Here is a 19,703-nt window from a genome sequence, read left to right as displayed (position 1 = left end):
CCCGAGCAGGGAGTCAGACTCTGGGCATTTAGCTCTGCTTGGCGTGACGTCTGAGGGAGACGGGGTGATACGTCAGAAGGGGTGGGGGGGGGGGGGGGGGGTTGCGGGATTGCGGAGGTGTTCCCGTGCTGCCAGTGGCACAGCTGTGTACCCGAGCAGGGAGTCAGACTCTGGGCATTTGGGTGAGAGCCACACAGACATACTGAGGGTGAAGAAAGGCCCGAGATTTACAGCAGGCTCACTTTCTTGAGTCGGGTTTTCCATTCAAGGTGTGAGACAGTGAAGGTTCTCATAGTAAAATATGTGTGTGTTTTAATTTTGGGTTTCTGCTATAAATCCATGCTGCTTTTTAAAAAAAAAAAAAACCTCTTCATTTTGCCCACATAAGTGAGTAAAAACATATTAAAAGACTGTTTAAGTGTAGCAATAGGTTTAAACTGACTATTTCTGGAACCACAGTTGTAGTTACATTGTTTGTGTGTGTGTGTGTGTTTGTGTGTGTGTGTGTAGGTGACAATAGTGGACACGGGGGTGAGGGGGACCATTGCTGTGGGCCTGGTGCCTAAATTCTACAGGCTGGACCACCAGCCTGGCTGGCTGCCATACTCTGTAGCTTACCACGCTGACAACGGCAAGTAAGTCAAACCACAATCATCTTTGCACTACAGTACAGCGTCGGTTTCTTGGATGGTTTGGGAAAGAGGATTGTGGCCTGTTGCTGCTGCATCCACACATAACTACAACAGTAAACCTCTATATCATTCTTCTTAGCTTTGACTTTTTTGGAACATTTTTCAGCGGCATAAAAACCGGTCAGATGAGTAGTTTTGTTGTAATGCTGCCGAACCTTGCACCTCCCTTTTTTTTTGTCTGTAAATGTACAAATTGGTTAAAAAATTACCATCACGATTTCCCAGAGCCCAAGTTTATAATCAATTTGTTTTCCTGATAATCACCTGTGTCTACGAAGTCAAAGCATTCAAAGTATTTCGGCTTAAAATAATGCAGCTAAACTCCCACAAAACTCTGCTATAATAAGAAGTGAATTTACAATCATCATGCAAAACAGATAAAAGCAGCTAATTCTCATAACTGAGGTGGAGTCAGTGAGTGTTTTGCATTTTTGCTCGATAAAATGACTCATAATTAATTTGAAAAATGTTGTTGATTCCAACTCTTATTGAGCAGACTGAAACAGATGTGAGAGAGCCACATTAAATACAGTCGCTTTGCCAATGTTGTAAAGTTTCTGCTATCGGTTACATTCATTAAGTCGAGCTGTGGACTCAGTTTTTAGCGCCGCAGCAATTCCTGGCCTCGTCTTATCTCACATAGGAATGATCCCAATGACATCCACTCACAATACAGATTTTAAACTTGGGAGAAAGAGAGCACTGTTATCAGATTGTTAAATGAATTGCAGATACTCTTGAGTAGGAATCTGTATATTGGAGAAGAAAGAAGTAGAAATGACTGAGTCGAGGCATCTACCTAAAACACTGAAACTAGATTAAAAGTGTTTAATAAAAACTCATAAGCAGTTGTGCTTGAACTACTGGGGATACTGCGGGTTTGACGTCCTGTTTTTAAAGCTACATTTACCTTCATCTAGAGTTTTATTAGGTACACCTGTGCAATCTCATGCAGTCCAATACAACAGCTCCGCCATAAATTCTACTTTTACGAAGCTTTTACATTTTCATTCATGTTGGTGTACTGGGGTGCATTATATTGAAAAGTCATGTATATTAATGGGATGGCCAAAATATTAGGAACACATTTCAATATCATGAAATCCAGTAGACCCAACACCTCCACCCAGTAATAAACATAAATTATCACCTTTCAGACAGTGTCAACAAAAACTGAAACTGTGTAAGCTTCATAAAAGTAGAATTTATAGCCGAGCTGTTGTATTGGATTACATGAGATTGCACAGATGTACCTAATAAAGTTCTCAGTGAGTGTGTATGTTTCTGTTATTATATAAATATGTGTATTTCAGTGTTTGATTTCACCTGTTGGTAGCCCTGCCACAATGTGCAGTGTGGTGCATCAGCCTGCATTGTGCTGACATTCGATACTCAAAAGTAACTGTGTTTACATTCTTTGATTAACACGGATAAAGAATGACATAATGGGACATGTTGCCTCGTCTCGCTGATGTTATTGAGTCAGACGCTGTTATTGTGAAACCATTAATAGCTGAAGTCATTTTTTAAAAACATTTTTTTACAAGGTGCATTTACGTTGTTTTATATATTTTGGAAAATTAGCTTATCCCCTTCGTGCACAGAGTTAGAGGAAAAGTTCAAAACCACTCATCGACGTGGCAAATTGTGAAGCTTTGTTTCCTTCATCTTCCAGTTTTTATCAAGGCAAATTTATTTGTATAGCATGTTTCAACAACAAGTGCTTAAGACAGAATATAAAAGCAACATATGGCAAAATAAAAAGACATTTAAACACGATTTAAAAGTGTTAAACCAGTCAAAGGTTTGGACATACTTACTCATTCAAGGGGTTTTCTTTATCTTTACTGTTTCCTACATTGAAGAAAGATACTGAAAACATCATAATTATGAAATTACACAGAAGGAATCATGTAGTGAACAAAAAATATCTTTCATATTTTAGATTCCTCAAAGTAGCCACTATCTGCCTTGATGACAGCTTCGCACACATTTGGCAATATGATATCTTGATCTTACTTTATTTAACACTTTATTTGTTCAATACATAACTTTATATGTATTATTTTATAATTTTTATGTCCAGTGTAGAAAATAGTAAAGAATAAAGAAAAACCCTTTAATGAGAAGGTGTATCCAAAGTTATGACTTGTAGTGTGACTTGTGATCCCTTAATCTCATACACAAGTATAAATTCAGTTTAATTTTTCATTTGAGTTATAAAAAGATTAATGATGGAACTACATTACTTATTACTTATTGAGTCTCCTTTCTTCCTAGGTTGTATAACGGTAACCCTGTGGGGCAACAATTTGGGCCAAAATGTGCTCGTGGTGACCGCATTGGCTGTGGAATACACTCAGAAAATATCGAAGGAGGTTTTACAACAGTCTTTTTCACCAAAAATGGCAAAGAGGTAGGTGTTTTTAACCTTTATGACACTCTGTAAGGCTTTTATTTTCGTGATTCAGCAAATGAAACCAGCAGAATTGTCTCTGTTTTGTTACCGTCTCTCATCCAGGTAGGTTCAGTGGAGGTTCCCGTGTCTGCTGAAGGGCTGTTCCCCGCCGTAGGGATGCACTCCATGGGGGAGGAGGTGAAGGTTGACCTGCAGGCTGAGTGGTTCCTGGAGGAGGATGATAGCATGATGATGGTGGACAGCCATGAAGATGACTGGGGACGGCTTTATGACGTCAGGGTGAGCGGCACGGTAAGTGGAATGAGTCTAATTGATTGCTTGATGGTTAAAACTCATTTGAGGAGAGTTAGGTCGATATCAGTTTTATCATTCTGCGTTCAGAACAGCGAAACTTCTCAGCATGGTGGAGTATTTCTTGGAATTTAAAGTCTTTATAAGAGCTTTAAACTGGTTATGAGACAGTTTCATGATGCCTCTGATTCCTTTATACGATCTAAACAAGCAAAGAAGACCATCAGCGAGAAGATTGGCTATTTCTGTGTAGTTGTTCTAAGTTGTAGTTATTCTACAGCGCGCACGCTAGAAGAGTCTTTATTTATATTACATGTAGTATTTTAGCATTACGGGGTAAAGATGTTTCTTAGACGACAGGAGGAAATTTCTTTTTATTTGATATTGTTAAAAAGAAAAGTTGGACCCATTTTAAAAAAGACGAGGAGGATATGAGGAGTGAATCTGAAACATGAAAACTAAAACAAGAAATAAAACATTAACCACTGAACTGACTTTATTGTGACTTTATCGATTTTCACCTGCAGCTTCATCAGGTTCACTCACTAAAATTACAAAAGCTTTTGTAAAGTCACAGTAAAGTCAGTACAGTGTGCAGCAGTTATTTTTTATTTTTCACTTAAGATGTTCCTGGGCCCGACCGGCACCAGCATACCAGCATACCAGCTTTGCACGGGGAGTACTCCGTAAAATAATAATACATATTTTTTCCTCATTGTTTCACAGCAGTTATGTTCTAAGGCACAAATAAACAGGCCCACATCACATGCACAACCCCGTGAAAAAGGTGATGCAATGCCAGATTAGGTGTGAATCCAGCCTTACATGTAACCTAGGTGTATAAACAGTGCCAAAACAAAGTTTACTTACATCACCATCATCATATTACAATTATTAGTCTTACATAGCCACAAATAGTTTCATTACCTTTCTTTCACTTGCTCCCAAAACAAAAGCACAGGCTAGCTAAGATCTTTATAACATGAAGCGGTGGTGCTCATGGGAAATGTCTTCATTTCGCTAAATAGTTCTGACCATATTTCAAACAAACTAGAAAACATTAATGTGAAAATTAACCAGGTCCTGCTTGTTTTCAATGTTGTACCACTTTTAGAGTCTATTAATCACTTCAGCACAATATTTGCCCTCTTTGTGTTGTGGACACAGAGACACAATGTACGTGAAAACACACGGATTACACAGGGCATATATTTGGTTTGTTTAACTAGCATATGTCCTTTTGAAAGAGCTAGATTATAGTAGCTTTTCTGCAGCTTGTGCAAGGTGGTTGCCAGTTTCCACCCCCCATGTTTGTTTTGTACTCTTATGAGATCCTTCAGCTGTGTGTTCTTTAGCAAATCCCTCTTTGGTGACAACTGTACTTTAATGCTATCTTAATTTCGGAGAAAGCTTCAGACACAGTTACTTGAACAATTTGGTCCGGGAATGGATCGAGGTCACATTTGAAGTGGTTTGTTTTTTTTTTTTTGCAGATTTCTTAATAACATCAGCGTAGGGGTTTTTCCTTTTTCAGGTTTGGTATAAAGATTAACCGCAGACTTTCAGTGAAGACGTTGAGTCTTTAGAAGTGCAGGATTATGCAACAGTTTTGTAAATTTACCTGCAAAGTTTAGACACACAAGCTGGATAACGTATCTACTTCTTCATATACAGGGCTCAGTTATAGAGATAGGAACTCCATCTTCAGACTTGAATAAAGGAAATGAAAAGCACCTCCAGCAGTTTTTGGTTGCCAGATGTGGTGAATGATTTCCACAATGTAATTGTTTTAATTACACCCATGATAGTCCTGAGTTATTATATCCAAATTAAACATAATAAATTAAGATGAAATCTATTTTACACACTATAACACATTTTTTCTGTTTTTTTTTCATGTTTTCTGTCACTCAAACACGAAGCTTTAAACATCAAATAATGTACGACACATCCCGCCGGTGTAGCGGTGATTCTATCAACGGGTGAAATCCGATGCCAAACTATAAATCAGTACCATTCCTTCACCATACTAATTCTCAGTGTTGGATGATTTGGTGCCCTAGGCAAATTCTCAGTCTGCGTCCTTCCCTCCCACCTGGCTTCCTTTATTGACACGCTTTTGGCATATCACTTATACCACTTTCCAGTGCGGAGATGACGCAGGTATGACGCAGGTATGACGCAGGTATGATGCACGTCTACCCGACACGTGTTCTGCTGACATTTAAACCCATTCATAAGACGGCTGTCATCCTGCATCTCTCTTTCAGGACAGACTGCTGTCTGCTTTGGAGTTTCATAAAATTCACCGATAAACCTGAGAATGACATCAAATAATTACCACATAAAAGTTAAGTTTCAGTTTCAAGTCTCTGTCCATCTGTGTGCTCCCTCTCAATCACCCACAGGAGCACACTTTCTGGTTCCTTCGCTCCCCTCTTTCTTGCAGTAGTTCCATCCTTCTCTTTCTCTCACACACTGACTTTATTTGGCTTGTTGGTTAAATGCAGGGCTGTCCCCTAAAAGTCACTGAGTCTAAGCATCAGTCTATAAGCCCCCCGAGTTGACTCACATTTAGTCAGTCTGATCGTTACTTTTTATCGCTGACAGCGTGAGCGGCTGTAAACTTTTACGTTTTCTTTGTCTCTAAATGACGTAAATGCATAATTATGATGGAAACAGAGGACAGCGTGACGCAGAGTGACTGTTTCCCGCTTTGAGCTCCGCTGCAGGGAAGTCAGCTAAATTACTGTTTGAACAGACGCATACCAGCATCTCTACCGTGTCCTCCACTGCCGCCCCGGCGTAATCGACACTTCGGCCGTCAGCAGCCGGCAGGAGAGAGATACTCTGTGCTGTGCCTGTATTTTACAACTGAACTAAAACCAGGACGCACACTTTTTATTTCTCTGATGTTTTCAAATGACAAACGATGAACAACAGCATTAAACACGAATCTAAGAAGTAAAACATGAGACTCATGTAGGTAGTTATATTAATAGAGTGGGGGGCTGCTGATTTGCATGTAGGGCTAACTGAGGGACATGAATACTTCTTATAGGAGGTTGTATTGAAGAAAGAAACCAATTAAGTAAGTAAAGTTGTTTTAGTATGTGCTCCTGTTAGAATGAAATATATGTAATGAGATGAATATAGAGTCGATGCATCAGTCTGAATTGTCGACTCTGAGTCGCCTTTAGAAATCCTGAGTCATGGACAGCCCTCGTTTCAACACACACACAAACTACACACATACACAAACTACACACATACAGTATATGAATGAATAGAGGTGTGTGTCAGTTGATGAGACGCACAGAGCCAATGATATTTTTTTAGTGAATCATCATGGTCTCAACTGCTAAATTCAAGCCCTTTTAACATGTGTGCTGTGGTCATTTTGTAAATGATTGCTCCGTTAATACGATCTGAAGACTTGCAGTAGCTTTGATGTCTCCCTTATAGGTGTTGATTGACGGTTGGCTCACCTGTTGTTCGTCCCGGTTGCACTGAGTCGGACTTTTGAATTTCTGTTCAAAGAACAAAAAGTGGATTTTTGTCCAAACGTGCAGATCTATAACTTAATGTTATTGTTAATGTGACAGGATTATGAAACCTGCCCTGTTAGCACAATTTAGCTAAAGTAGCTGATATTACAGAGGCTGCTCGCCACTGCTGGAGACATGACAGTAATAATAACACAGCGGAGCACTCCACCGCCCCTTTAGTTTATTATTCTCATACAGGCAGGAGACTATTAGATGCTTTCAGATTAATTCATGAATGAATGCAGTTAACTTTTATCTTAATTGTCAGTAATGTTCCCTCCTCCTCTCTCTTTCTCCCACACACTGACTTTATTTGGCTTGTTGGTTAAATGCAGGGCTGTCCCCTAAAAGTCACTGAGTCTAAGCATCAGTCTATAAGCCCCCAGAGTTGACTCACATTTAGTCAGTCTGATCGTTACCTTTTATCGCTGACAGCGTGAGCGGCTGTAAACTTTTACATTTTCTTTGTCTCTAAATGACGTAAATGCATAATTATGATGGAAACAGAGGACAGAGTGACGCAGAGCGACTGTTTCCCGCTCTGAGCTCCGCTGCAGGGAAGTCGGCTAAACTACTGTTTGAACAGACGCATACCAGCATCTCTACCGTGTCCTCCACTGCCGCCCGGCGTAATCGACACTGCAGCCGGCAGGAGAGAGATACTCTGTGCTGTGCTTGTATTTTACAACTGAACTAAAACCAGGCCGCACACTTTTAATTTCTCTGATGTTTTCAAATGACAAACGATGAACAACAGTATTAAAGTCTAACAAGTACAACATGAGACTCATATTTGCATATTGTGTATTTATTTTGTTATCTGTTATCATCTGTTCTGCTTTGGTAATGTAGATTTCTGATCTGTCATGCCAATCAATTATGAATTTGAATGGTTTGACAGACAGTATACCGGAGCAAGAGACAGAAATGTCTCTCTGTTTATTCAGTCGTGAATCGGTTTTGGATTGAGAATCATATCTGAATCGAATCGGAAGCCAAAAGATCGCAAATTGAATTAAATCATGACCTTCCCTGAGTTTCCCACCTCTAGTAGCTGATGTTGTGCATCAGTAGGCCAGCGTTCGCCTCAGCCTGAGGTAGCAGGGAGTGTTTTTTCGGAGCGTGAGAGGAAACACCCCTCACTCGTTATCTTGGAAGATCCTGGCTCCAAACAGAGAAGATTGCGCCAACCATAACCTCGTCTCCGGGCTTCGAGCCAGCTCCGTTGCAAACCGACAGGTGACGTCACACCTCCCCTTCATCCATCCGGTGGGTTGTAGGGTTTCCTGTGTAAAAGTTTAGGAGTTTTAGGTTCTCAGACATTGACTAAACTCTGATTCACGTAATTGATATTCGGCCCCTTCAATGGATTTCATTGTTGGCGACTTGCGTTTCATCACAATGCTTTTTTCTTTTTTTTTATTCCCACCACTCTTCAATAGTGAACTGTAACACCTTTGTTCTGTGTTGATGTGTGAGCTCTTAGTGCCCCGACCTCCCAACTTCAAAAAGAGTAACCACAAGACTACAGGCAGGTTTGTCAATGATAGCTTTGTGTATATGTGTGTGTGTGTGGGTCCCGCATGTGGTTGTGTGATAAACACGTCTGTCCACAGTGATAGGCAAACATCTGAAATACACATAGAGAGGCTATCATCTTCTCTGGAGGCGATAAAAGCAGGATGCTCGCTGTGGGTCAGAGGGATGATTCAACCAGCAGTCTCTCTCTTTCTCTCACTCTCTCTCTGTCTCTTCTTCTTCTTCTTCTTCTTTCTGTTTTTCTGGTGCCGGGAGTCAGCAAATGGCATGAGACGTGTTGATGGAGCCAAGTGCCTGGCAGTCCACCAGGTAGTAAAAATTCAATAAGTGGAGTAACGGGACTCTGAGGAATCTTTTACTCTTTCTCATGTGGTTGGAGGTTTTCACAGCTGGGGTGCCCGGCTGCTCGGGTAGTCCAGAAAGTTTTTCCCTCCCCTCCTCTCTCCTATCCCCCCTTTTTTCTTTTCTCTCATGAGTAAGCTACCATTAGCCTTTCAGATCCAATGATGTGGTCACCATTGTGAGGGTTTTAAGCGGGTGATTATCCTCGAAACTGATAAGGCTGTCAGGTTTTTACAAGTACAAGGATTTTCATTTTTTTTTAGTAAACACACCAAAAGACGGAGGGAGGGAAGGAGGGAAGGGTGTGGGACCAGAGTGGTAACAGTAGCTGCTTCCTGGAATGACTGAGAGAGTTTGGTTTTTGAACAAAGAACGAGAGACAGTAAAAAAAGGAAGAGTGTCGCAGAGGAAATGAACAGATAGGATATAGGAGAGAGAGAAGTGAAGAGAAAGAAGAAGGTTAGAAGTCTTGAAGTAGCAGGATTAGTTTGAGGTGAGATTAATCAGACGCCAGGTGGTCTCACTTTAATCTCTGTTGGTTTTGACTTCTAATTAATTTCATCGTGTGGTTTTAAACACTGAAACGTCTCAGTTCGCCTCACGTTTTCCAAAATGTTTAAATTACACCGAACGCAGATCGGCTCTCTTCTCTTCTCCCCTGCTCTCCTCTCATCTGTCTCTTCTTCATCATTGTTTCTTCTTCTCTATTCATGTCTCCTCCTCTCCTTTTATCTTTGATTCTTTTCCTGTCTCCTCCTTTCCTGTATCTTTGTCTTTTTTCCTCTCCTCTCCTCTTACTTTTCTTTCCTCTCATTTCTTCTATCATCTGTCTCTTCTCCTCCTCTCCTGTATCTTTGTCTTTTCTCCTCTTCTCTCCTCCATCTCTTTTTTCCTCTCCTCTCCTTTCATCTGTCTCTTCTTCACTTCTCCTCTCCTGTATCTTTGTCTTGTCTTCTCTCCTCACTTCCCCTCTCATTTGTCTCCTCCTCTCCTCTCCTCGCCTTACCTCTCCTTTCCTCTCCTCTCCATTCCTCTCCTCTCCTCTCCTCTCCTCTCCTCTCCTCTCCTCTCCTCTCCTCTCCTCTCCTCTCCTCTCCTCTCCATTCCTCTCCTCTCCTCCTCACTTCCCCTCTCATTTGTCTCCTCCTCTCCTCTCCTCTCCTCTCCTTACCTCTCCTTTCACCTCCTCTCCATTCCTCTCCTCTCCTCTCCTCACTTCCCCTCTCATTTGTCTCCTCCTCTCCTCTCCTCGCCTTTCCTCTCCTCTCCATTCCTCTCCTCTCCTCCTCACTTCCCCTCTCATTTGTCTCCTCCTCTCCTCTCCTCTCCTCTCCTCTCCTCTCCTCTCCTCACTTCTCTCATCTCTCTCCTTTCCTCTTTTGTGTAACAGATATTTCCACTCCTGGTGGTCTCCATTGACTCATGTATCTATCATTCATATAGATTAATTACACTTCTTCTCTCTCTCTCTCTCTCTCTCTCTCTCTCTCTCTCTCTCTCTCTCTCTCTCTCTCTCTCTCTCTCTCTCTCTCTCTCTCTCTCTCTCTCTCTCTCTCTCTCTCTCTCTCTCTCTCTCTCTCTCTCTCTCTCTCTCTCTCTCCAGCAGCAACAACACAACAGCATTTTTTATTACTCGTTGCTATTTGATAAGCGTGTATAATCACTGCTCCGGATGATGGCTGTCCTCGCTGATTGTGAAGGAGGAGGAGGGGGGGAAAAACTGAGTGACGGGAAAAATTACTGCAAGATAAATTACTTTACTGACTGGTATGCTTTTGATGAGGCGGTACTGAGAAGTGCAAAGCCGCAGAATGCCGAGTACAATGGTGATGGTAGTGACTTGTCTGCAGCTAAGTCTTTGCCTTTGTGAACTGTTTACATTACAGTCGGAGGGGGGGTGGTGGTGGCCACTCCTGTTTAGATAGGTGGGTATCTGATCCGAGATTTCTGCCCACTATCATCATACCTACCTTGCCAAATACCCCCCTCCTCCCCCCTCCTCCACCTCTTCCTCCTCCTCCTTCCGCTCTATTCTATCTACTTGTGTGTTTGTTTTATAACTCTCCAACTCTTATTTCTCTCTCTATCTCTCTCTCTCTTTCTCTGTGCTCAGTGCATTGTCATCAAATTTGACTTTTTCATAACTATCCTTGAAACAGCTCTCATAAAGTTACTCTGAAAAGGAAACTTTGGTGATATCTTTTCAGGGAGGGTACTGTTGTTTTTTTCACTGTGGCCTCTTACATTTTTATTTTGATATGCTCCGAGTTCCTTTCAACTTTTCTTTTCTTTTTTTTTTTCTTTTTTCTTAATCTCTCATCTCAAGGCCATTTGTTCAGGGTAATGAATACTCTTCTCATAGTTCTGTTCTGAGTGGAAAACTGAAGTTTTAATTTAATGTCTGTGCCCTTGTTGGCTCCGCTGTGTCTATAAATCGTTTCACCGGCGTCTTAATATGTGTTGAAAGCAGGTTTGTCATTATGCAATATGTGAGCACTAACTTGTGATGCCTGCCAAAGCTGCAGATGCCCACAGCTTATTCAATCTTCTCAATAGTAACACCACTTTAAATGAAGACTCCTCTCTACAGTGTCATCATCCAACTAAATATTTACGTTATCGATCTGCTGATTAGTGTCTTGATTAATCAGTGTGTCTGTAAAATATTTTTTCTCATTTTCAAATGTCTTGTTCTGTCTGATCAACATTCAAAAACCAGACGATATTCAGTTTTCTGTCACGTATGACATAGTAAAAGCTTCAAGTCCTCCAACATGAGACGCTACAAGCTGCAAATATTTGCTATTTCTTCTTAAAAATGACTAAAACTGACTAAATATTTCAGCTCAAGTAACCAACCACTTTATCTATAGCCATCAATCTATAACCAGGGACCTTGATTAACAGTAAATTGGTGGTAATTAAGAGTAGAGTGTCAAAGCATCACCAGTTTTAACAATGCAAAACATGACATTCTTTTATTCATTTCATCCATCAGGTTTTTCAAAAGAAAATGTATTTTATCATATTATCAGATTTTTTTTAGATTTATATCTGACAGAGCCTCAAAAAGATGAAAAATCACCCAAACACTCAGTATCAGTCCAGTTTGTCTCTCATTGTACGCGGACATTACAGTGGTTCCTCCACAGGTGATACTTCACCTTTTCTTAAAGTTACCTTCCACTCAGAAATATTGTTTATTGCTTCACTACACACGAGAAAGCTGTTGACACACTCATCGCCGGAAAGCGGAAAGTTTCTCAACTTAAATCTGAGTAGAGGGGGGCGTACCGACGAGTACGGACGAGCGTGATTTGTGATGTCACACCGTACCATCAGTATGGAAATTTACAGTGTACATACACTTTTACTCAATTAAGTAGGAAACTTACTTTGTCTCACAGATAAACATCTGAAATCAGTCAAAGTCATATGAGTCGTCATTTTAAGGTCAATGTTTAGGTAAACTTTATTATCCCACTCGGGGAAATTCATGTGTCATACACGTCTCAATTAAACACAAAAGTACAATATACACACACACACACATACACACACACACACACACACACACACACACACACACACACACACACACACACACACACACACACACACACACACACACACACACACACACACACACACACACACACACACACACACACACACACAAAGTTTATAAATTAAGCCTTTTGAAACATTCTTCTTTGGTAAGTTCATTTTTTTGTGGAAAAACTATCTCATACACAAATTACTAGTTAAAAAAAATTGTGTTTCAGTTGTCTTTGCCAGGTCTGGAGGAGACATTCAAGGTAAAATTTGTTGTGGTTATTTGTGGTTTGGATGAATGAATTCGTTACAAGACAGCATTGTGTAGAAGACTGTTATTCTGGATAAAATTGATGGATGTACCTCCTGGTAATTACCTATATTTGACGGAGCCTCGCCACAGCAAAAGGAAAGTGAAATTTGGAAGTATTTTATAATGATCTTAATAAACACTAATAATGTTTGGATATGTGTAAAACTGCCAATCGTTATAGATGGTATCATTTTCATGAATCAGAACAGAAACGAACGTAATAAGCTCAGGGAAGTTGTGACAGTCCACTTTCTGTGTTCTTGCGATGGGGCGCGCAGTGCACTCGGAAATGAAGTGGGATTAATGGAAGCCATTATCATTATCAACGGTTGTGTTAAGGGCTGAAATGAGTCATGACCGGTCACATCAACTCCTCTCCGCCCGTTTTTTAAAAGAAGTCTAGTCCAGAAGCGAAAACTTGGGCACATAATGTCATCCTGTTGCTTATTTCAGTAGAATTTCTGGACGTAATGAAAGACTTGTCATCCTTTTCCCCCCGCCTGTTCCATAATAATGCACATTTTTAGTTTTAAATCAAAGGCATCCACATCTTTTCTCTAACTTTCTTACACTGCTGTACAGTAAAGAATTAAAAATGGCTGCATTTACTTTTTATAATTTATCAGTGCTGCCAAAACTGTGAATGAAACACTCGTGTATTTAAACATGACATGGTTACATAAACTGAATGTACCATGTAATGAACTTGTTTACATGGCTGTTGTGGTTTCTCGCCAATTCGACCGCCGGACTGTTTTCGCAGTCCATGTTTACTCGCCCCTAACAGCGCCAATATGCAGACTGTACAGATGTTTGCTGTGGCTAGCTGGGAGCATACACATTGACTCTGTGTGTGTGTGTGTGTGTGTGTGTGTGTGTGTGTGTGAGAGACAGCTCAGCTTCTGACAAATCTCTGAACTTCACAGAAACTTTCCCTCACTCGCTCTCCCTCTTCCTCTTCCTCTCGTCTCTCTACATTTATAAAGGAGAGTAATAAAGTCTGAGCATACGTGCAAAGTTTAAAAAAAACATTTTGAAACTTGTTCAGTTGTGTCTTGGCCTCATTTTGTGCCACAGGACGTTCCCACGCACACTTAACTCTTTCCTTTGAATTTATGCAATCAATCGACTTCTAAAGAATTTTGAAATCTAGTCAGTGTTTCCCCGAAATTGAACCATCTGTGGTGCATTGTTACAGTTTTACCACGTCTCTCTCAGAAACATTAATAATAAAATTATGAAATGTTGAATTGATAAATAAAGTTTTGACAAGAGGTATATAAGTGGAAAAATGTAGTTTATGCCACTGATATTGGTTAAAGATCTCATAAACTTCTCAGTTTTTTTTCCATCTAGATCGCAGTTTTCATTCAGGGCTTCTTATCCATCAGGTTAGCTAAAACACATTACACATGTGCTAATTACACATACAGAAATAAAAACATGTTACAAAATGTTTTACAGCAACCAGAAGTCAAACAATAGAGCTCGGAACAGTGTAAAGCAGCACAACAAACCTCAGGTGACCACGCCCAACAGGATCCACAGACTGCAGCTTTCAGCCAGTAGAGGGCAGCGCAGCAGTGCGGTCTTGGTTAGTTACTCAAACTAAAGACAGCTCTAAAGAAAAAACAACAACATTGCTTTTAAATGGTGGAAAGAAAATTATTTCGATAAAAAACAGTAACTCAAGCCGCTAACAGTGTTCATAAAGTTCTGATTAATGTGTTGGTTTTAAGTTTCAAGGCTTTTGTTTTACATCAATAAATATAAAATGTTCCTCTACAAGTGATCTGACTTCTTGATTTCTAAGATTACTTCATCTCACAAAGAATGCGAGATCTTCACTTTGACATGACTGTCAGTGGAAGGTGTTGGATAATAATCCACATGAGTGATGTTTTTTTTCCTTTTTTTTTTCTTTAATGGCTCTTGCCACCACGGTCCCGCTCTGCTGTTTTTCTTTAGAGGAGACATTTGGCTGGCTCTCCTCTGCGTACGTGCGGCTCAGTGCGAACACGAGCCTCCAATCCTCTGCCTCCTGTTGTCACAGCAGTCAATGTGCCCACCAACTTAATCCCCTCAGCTGCGGATGAGCGGGCCGACAAGTAAGTGGACAGCACCTGAGTCTGCAGTTATCAGTTTTCCCAAGAGTGCCGGTGCTCCCTCACAGCCCTATATCTCACGTTCAATACCCCCCTCCTCCCACCCTCCGTCTCCCTCTCTCTCTCGCTCCCTCTCCACCTCTCTCTCTGTCCACCTCTCGCTCCCTCTCCACCTCTCTCTCTGTCCACCTCTCTCTCTCTGTCCACCTCTCTCCTTCATGTGGAGATTAAAACTGAAGATCTATGTGTCTTACCCTCTGACATAACTGTAGTGGTTCATAAAAGTTGGAGCCCCCCTTTTCTTTTTTTTAAACTCTCCTACACATTGCAGTATCTTCTCCAGAGTATCTCCTCCTCTTCTGTCCCGGCTTAAACTTTATGTGAGCGTGAGCCACCCCAGACATTGTCATGTCGTAATAGTCATCGTTGCTCCGTTTCTCGTTGTACCTTTTCCAACTGCTAGAGCCAGCTTAGTACCAACGCCCCTCTAAGGTTGCCTGCTTCCTTCCTTCCTTCCTCTGGGAACAATAGTCGTGAATCCCAACATGACACTGCTCTTGGATGAAAGTTCACAACTTTCCCATCAAGTTGTGATGTGTTTGCAACCTCGCTGGCCTATCAGTGGCACCACTGCTGCTTGCCTCCAGATCTCTGAACCGAGCAGCGTGAGAAAAGAGGAAACTGGGAATAACTAAATCCAAGAAAAGTCGACGGGCTGAGAGGAGGCTGGCCTATTTGGACTTTCTTCACACAGGATGAGTAGAGATGAGACCCCAGTTGTGTGTTTTTTTTGTCACCAGAAGATGACCCTACTCTCCCATTATCCTTTAAAATATTTATCTCTTAATTTTCTGGCTTCAGTTTCATCCTTTTTCTGAGATTCCCTTTCCATGTTTACAGCCTCACATTCATTTTCTGGCTACATTTTTTTTGCTCAGTTTCATAGTCTCGAGGTTCCCTGATATTTTTACAGAGGGATTAAAACACCGTCACTGGACAGACTTTTGGCTCATTTATGTTTTATTAGCTATCCTCACATAACTGATAGTAAGCTGTGTTTTCCTGGAGGTGTGTGAGATTTTTTAAAAATGTTTTTGGTGACTAGGGGACACTAAGATTTAGTTGTTAGCAGTTACGGTGTTAATATTGCATCGTCAGGAGAACAGACGAATTATATCCAGGTCACCCATGGCTATCATTGGGGTCAAAGTTTAATATATTTAGTCTTTGACTGGTTCTTTAGCATGCTGCTGATTAATTACTGTATCATGCTGACATTGTTACATAACAGGACTGGGTATCTGTACTTGATACCTTTTTAAGGTGTTGACCAAAATAAATGGATGCCAAGTTGTATCGAAACGTCTCCCGTCAAACGATACCTGCAATCGATCCTTTTCGCACCCAGAGCTAGAAAATATGACTATTTGTACAGAATTGCTCACAGCCAATCACAAGTGTGGCTGCACTACACACCTGTTACATTGGATGAAAGCAAGTGCACAAAAAGTGTAATGGGTATCAAATGAAGTACTCAGTTGGTATCAGTATCACTTTATGGGAACTTGGATTGGTACTGGTATCGTAATTATTTAACCCCTATTATGTAACATTTGCTTTTATGTCTGAAGGATCATTTTCAGCAGAATTGATTTCCAACTGTGTCTCAGTTTTTAAGTACCGGTCGAGTTCAAACCTGCTTGTGTGGAGTTTACGTGTCACCATGATTTGTAATATCATGGTGATAATTTTATTCGTTTTAAGATTTAAGTCTTTTTTGTGAACACTAATGATTACTTTTCATTATCGATTCATCAGAGAATTACTCTTTTGGTCTATAAAATCTCAGAATTTTGTGAAAAAAAGCCCATCGCATATTGCTTTATCCAAGGTGATGTCCCTACATTGCTCATTGTTTGCCTGACTAAAAGTCCAAAGCGAAAACATGTTAAGTTTCAATTTCAGTTTAGCAGGAACTAATGAATGTTTGGTTTGAAAAATGACAATTGTGACAATCATCACGTCCACCTACGCAGAGTCCCAGGTCGGCGTAGGTGGAAGTGTTCAGAGATGTACACTCAGTAATTTTAGGCTGCACATTGTGTTCATTGAAATGAGAAAAAGGACAACATTTACATTATGTCTTTACAGCTATACGAACAAGAGGTATAATTCTGTGCCTGAAGTTGTGTGTTAACCATTAAACCTCAGAAAATATTACATTTATTGATCATATCAGATTTTTCCTGAGCTGAGCTGAACTTTAAATTAAAGGACAGGTTCACAGTTTCTCAAGTATGTCTTAAAGTTGTCCATATGAACCAGGAGGGGAGTTCTGGTCCTCTGAAATGAGGCCAATGCGGAAGTAACTTAAAACTGCATTCTATCAAAAGGCCACCAGGGGGCGACTGTTTTGGTGTCAAAAGGACTTCCGTCTCTATACAAGTCAATGGAGAATTCACCAACTTCTCACTTGATTTATAACCTCAATAAACGTTTTCAAAATGTGTTTATGGTCTCAATCACTAGTTTAAAGCCTAAATGCAGTATGATGTTCATTTGTGAAATGTTGGCCTCCCTGATTTTATATTTGACGATAAAGCAGGGTATGCATTAGGGCGTGGCTACGTCGTGATTGACAGGTTGATTGGTTCACAGGTTCAGGAGGGTGCCTCATGCCCCTCCTGATGCCCATATAAGTAGAATCCGTGTTTTTTTTTTTACCCAGCATGCACCTGAAATTTTCAAGATGGCGCTGCTCAAGAACTATTCGCTTCCAAGCAGCAGTCCACAAACCAATGGGTGACGTCACGGATGTTACATCCATTGTATATACAGTCTATGATATGTGAAAGAAGTGTTAATCATTCCTCTTTTTCATACTGACTATTAAAAGATCTCTTTCAAATGTGCTTTCAATGTAAGTGATGGAGGACAAAATCCAAAGTGTGTACACAGTCACTTTGCACAAAAACACATTTAAAACACATTTGACACTTGAAAGCTTATATGAATCTTCATCAGTCTGAGTTAGTCATATCAAGTGGATATCGGCCACATTTACAGTCTTTTTAGCATCAAATTCCCTCTTTGTGTTTCCCTGTTGAGCTGTGGTGGAAGTATAGTAACAGAAAGAGGGATTTTGGTTCTAAAAAAGACTGTAACGTTGAAATGTATCTTCTGGATTTGACTCATTTGGACGACTGATGCTTTATATTAGCGTCAAATAAATTTTTCTGAGAGAAAATGGATATTCTAATGATCAATATGAACAAAAAGCCTTTTCCACTGTTCATTTGAGCATGTGACTACTGTTTTCAGACACAATCTCTCTAGTTAATTAGTATTTCTATTTCAGCTTCACTAGCAGCCTACATTATCATTTACTTTCTGAACATGGTGATGTTTGAAAAATCCCACTTCTACTTGATACTCCTGCAGGGCAGTCCCAGGACCTCATGACACCTCGAGCTGCTGTTTTACTAAATCCTTCTGTAAATACTCAGATATTATGAGCAGAAATCTGACCTGTGCCTAAATGTTAGTAAGTCTGGACCTGTGTATTTCTTGGTGAATCCAGTTGTTTGGATCAGTGTCTGGACAGTAATACTGACTTGGATCCTTGAGAATAAAACGCCTTCTTCCTCCTCTCTGAATAGTGTATCAGTATGACAACTGTGAGTTTATTATTCAATACTTTGAAAAATGATCTTTGACTCCAGAGAAATTGGTGATCACAACCCAGTGGTGGTACATAACCAGCCAATTACACAAGTCCAGTCCTACACGTATCTTGGTGTATACATCGATAGCACTCTGACCTGGAATATTTCATCAAAATTAAATAAAAAAATATGTTTTTATTTTCTCAGTCGGTTCTAAAGAGTATTATTAGATATTTGATGACTGCATGGTTTGTAACCTACCATCTGGTAGACGATACGGAGCTCAGAGGTGTAATTGAATCCTTTTAAAAACCTGCTTCGTCCTTTTCATCTGTTGGAATATTAAATAATAGCTTAAATTAAGAGGGCCAAACCCTTAAATTAACCCTAACCCTACAACATTGAGCGATTAATAAATGTTGTTTGTTGACTTTGGGTGATTAGGCATTTCTATTCTGGCTGTACTGAAGGCTGAGTACAAGAGATGCCTTAGTGTGTATTTTCTTCTGCACTATTATTTTGTTTTGTATTGTACCTTTTTATATTTATTGTCTTATGTGTGCTGGTGTTGGTTTGCTGATGGGTCTAACTTTGCAGATTGTCAAGTATATACTGTACGTCACGCCATCTTTTCATGGCATCTTCTCTCTTTCTCTCTGGTAATATTAAGCTGTTGCCCAAATGTAACATTGTGTTTTTCCATCAGTGGCAACCTTCCTGCAATACTGTAACTTTTTCTTCTTCTTCTTCTGCTTCTTTTTTTTTTTACGTCTTAGTCCAAATAAATCAGCGGTGGTGGCAGTAGGTGTTGGCATGGGAGCCGCAAGTTTTAATTTGAGCAACATCTTCCCAGCAGCGGTAATGGTGATAATAAATGGAGTGTATTAAAAGGTGATGAAAAGCCTCCACATGGCCGATGCGTGACGAGGTGTCAGTGAAGGGCAACAATGTGGGTCCGTTGCCTCTCACCGGTTTTAAAAGGGAAATCTCAAGTGAACGATTGACTGTTTAAACCTGCAAAGTAACGGCGTAAAGTCAAATGTTTTCACGTGTTGTGTTGTGATGGTTGCATAGTGTTCGAATGTTATTCGCTGGTGTCATACTGCATGTGATGGCTGTATGAAACACAAAGGTAGTCTCTTTTAAACAGTGTTGCTGCAGGTGGGAATGTTGCCGCGAGGCGTACTGTATGCATCAAGGCAAATATCATCATGTCTTGTAACAGTAAATACTT

General features: G+C 40.4%; 1 protein-coding gene across 1 annotated transcript in view; it reads left to right on the top strand.

Moving 5' to 3' along the window:
- The window catches only part of spryd3 (SPRY domain containing 3), a 62,735-nt gene that overhangs the window by 10,190 nt on the left and 32,842 nt on the right, over positions 1–19,703 (top strand). The window contains exons 4-6 of the mRNA XM_062427664.1: positions 511–635; positions 2,973–3,112; positions 3,218–3,402. Coding sequence (XP_062283648.1) covers positions 511–635; positions 2,973–3,112; positions 3,218–3,402 — 450 coding nt within the window. The remainder of the gene's footprint in view (positions 1–510; positions 636–2,972; positions 3,113–3,217; positions 3,403–19,703) is intronic.

Source organism: Scomber scombrus, chromosome 10 (assembly GCF_963691925.1).
Source record: "Scomber scombrus chromosome 10, fScoSco1.1, whole genome shotgun sequence".
NCBI lineage: Eukaryota > Metazoa > Chordata > Actinopteri > Scombriformes > Scombridae > Scomber > Scomber scombrus.
This window is presented reverse-complemented; position numbering and strand designations above follow the sequence as displayed.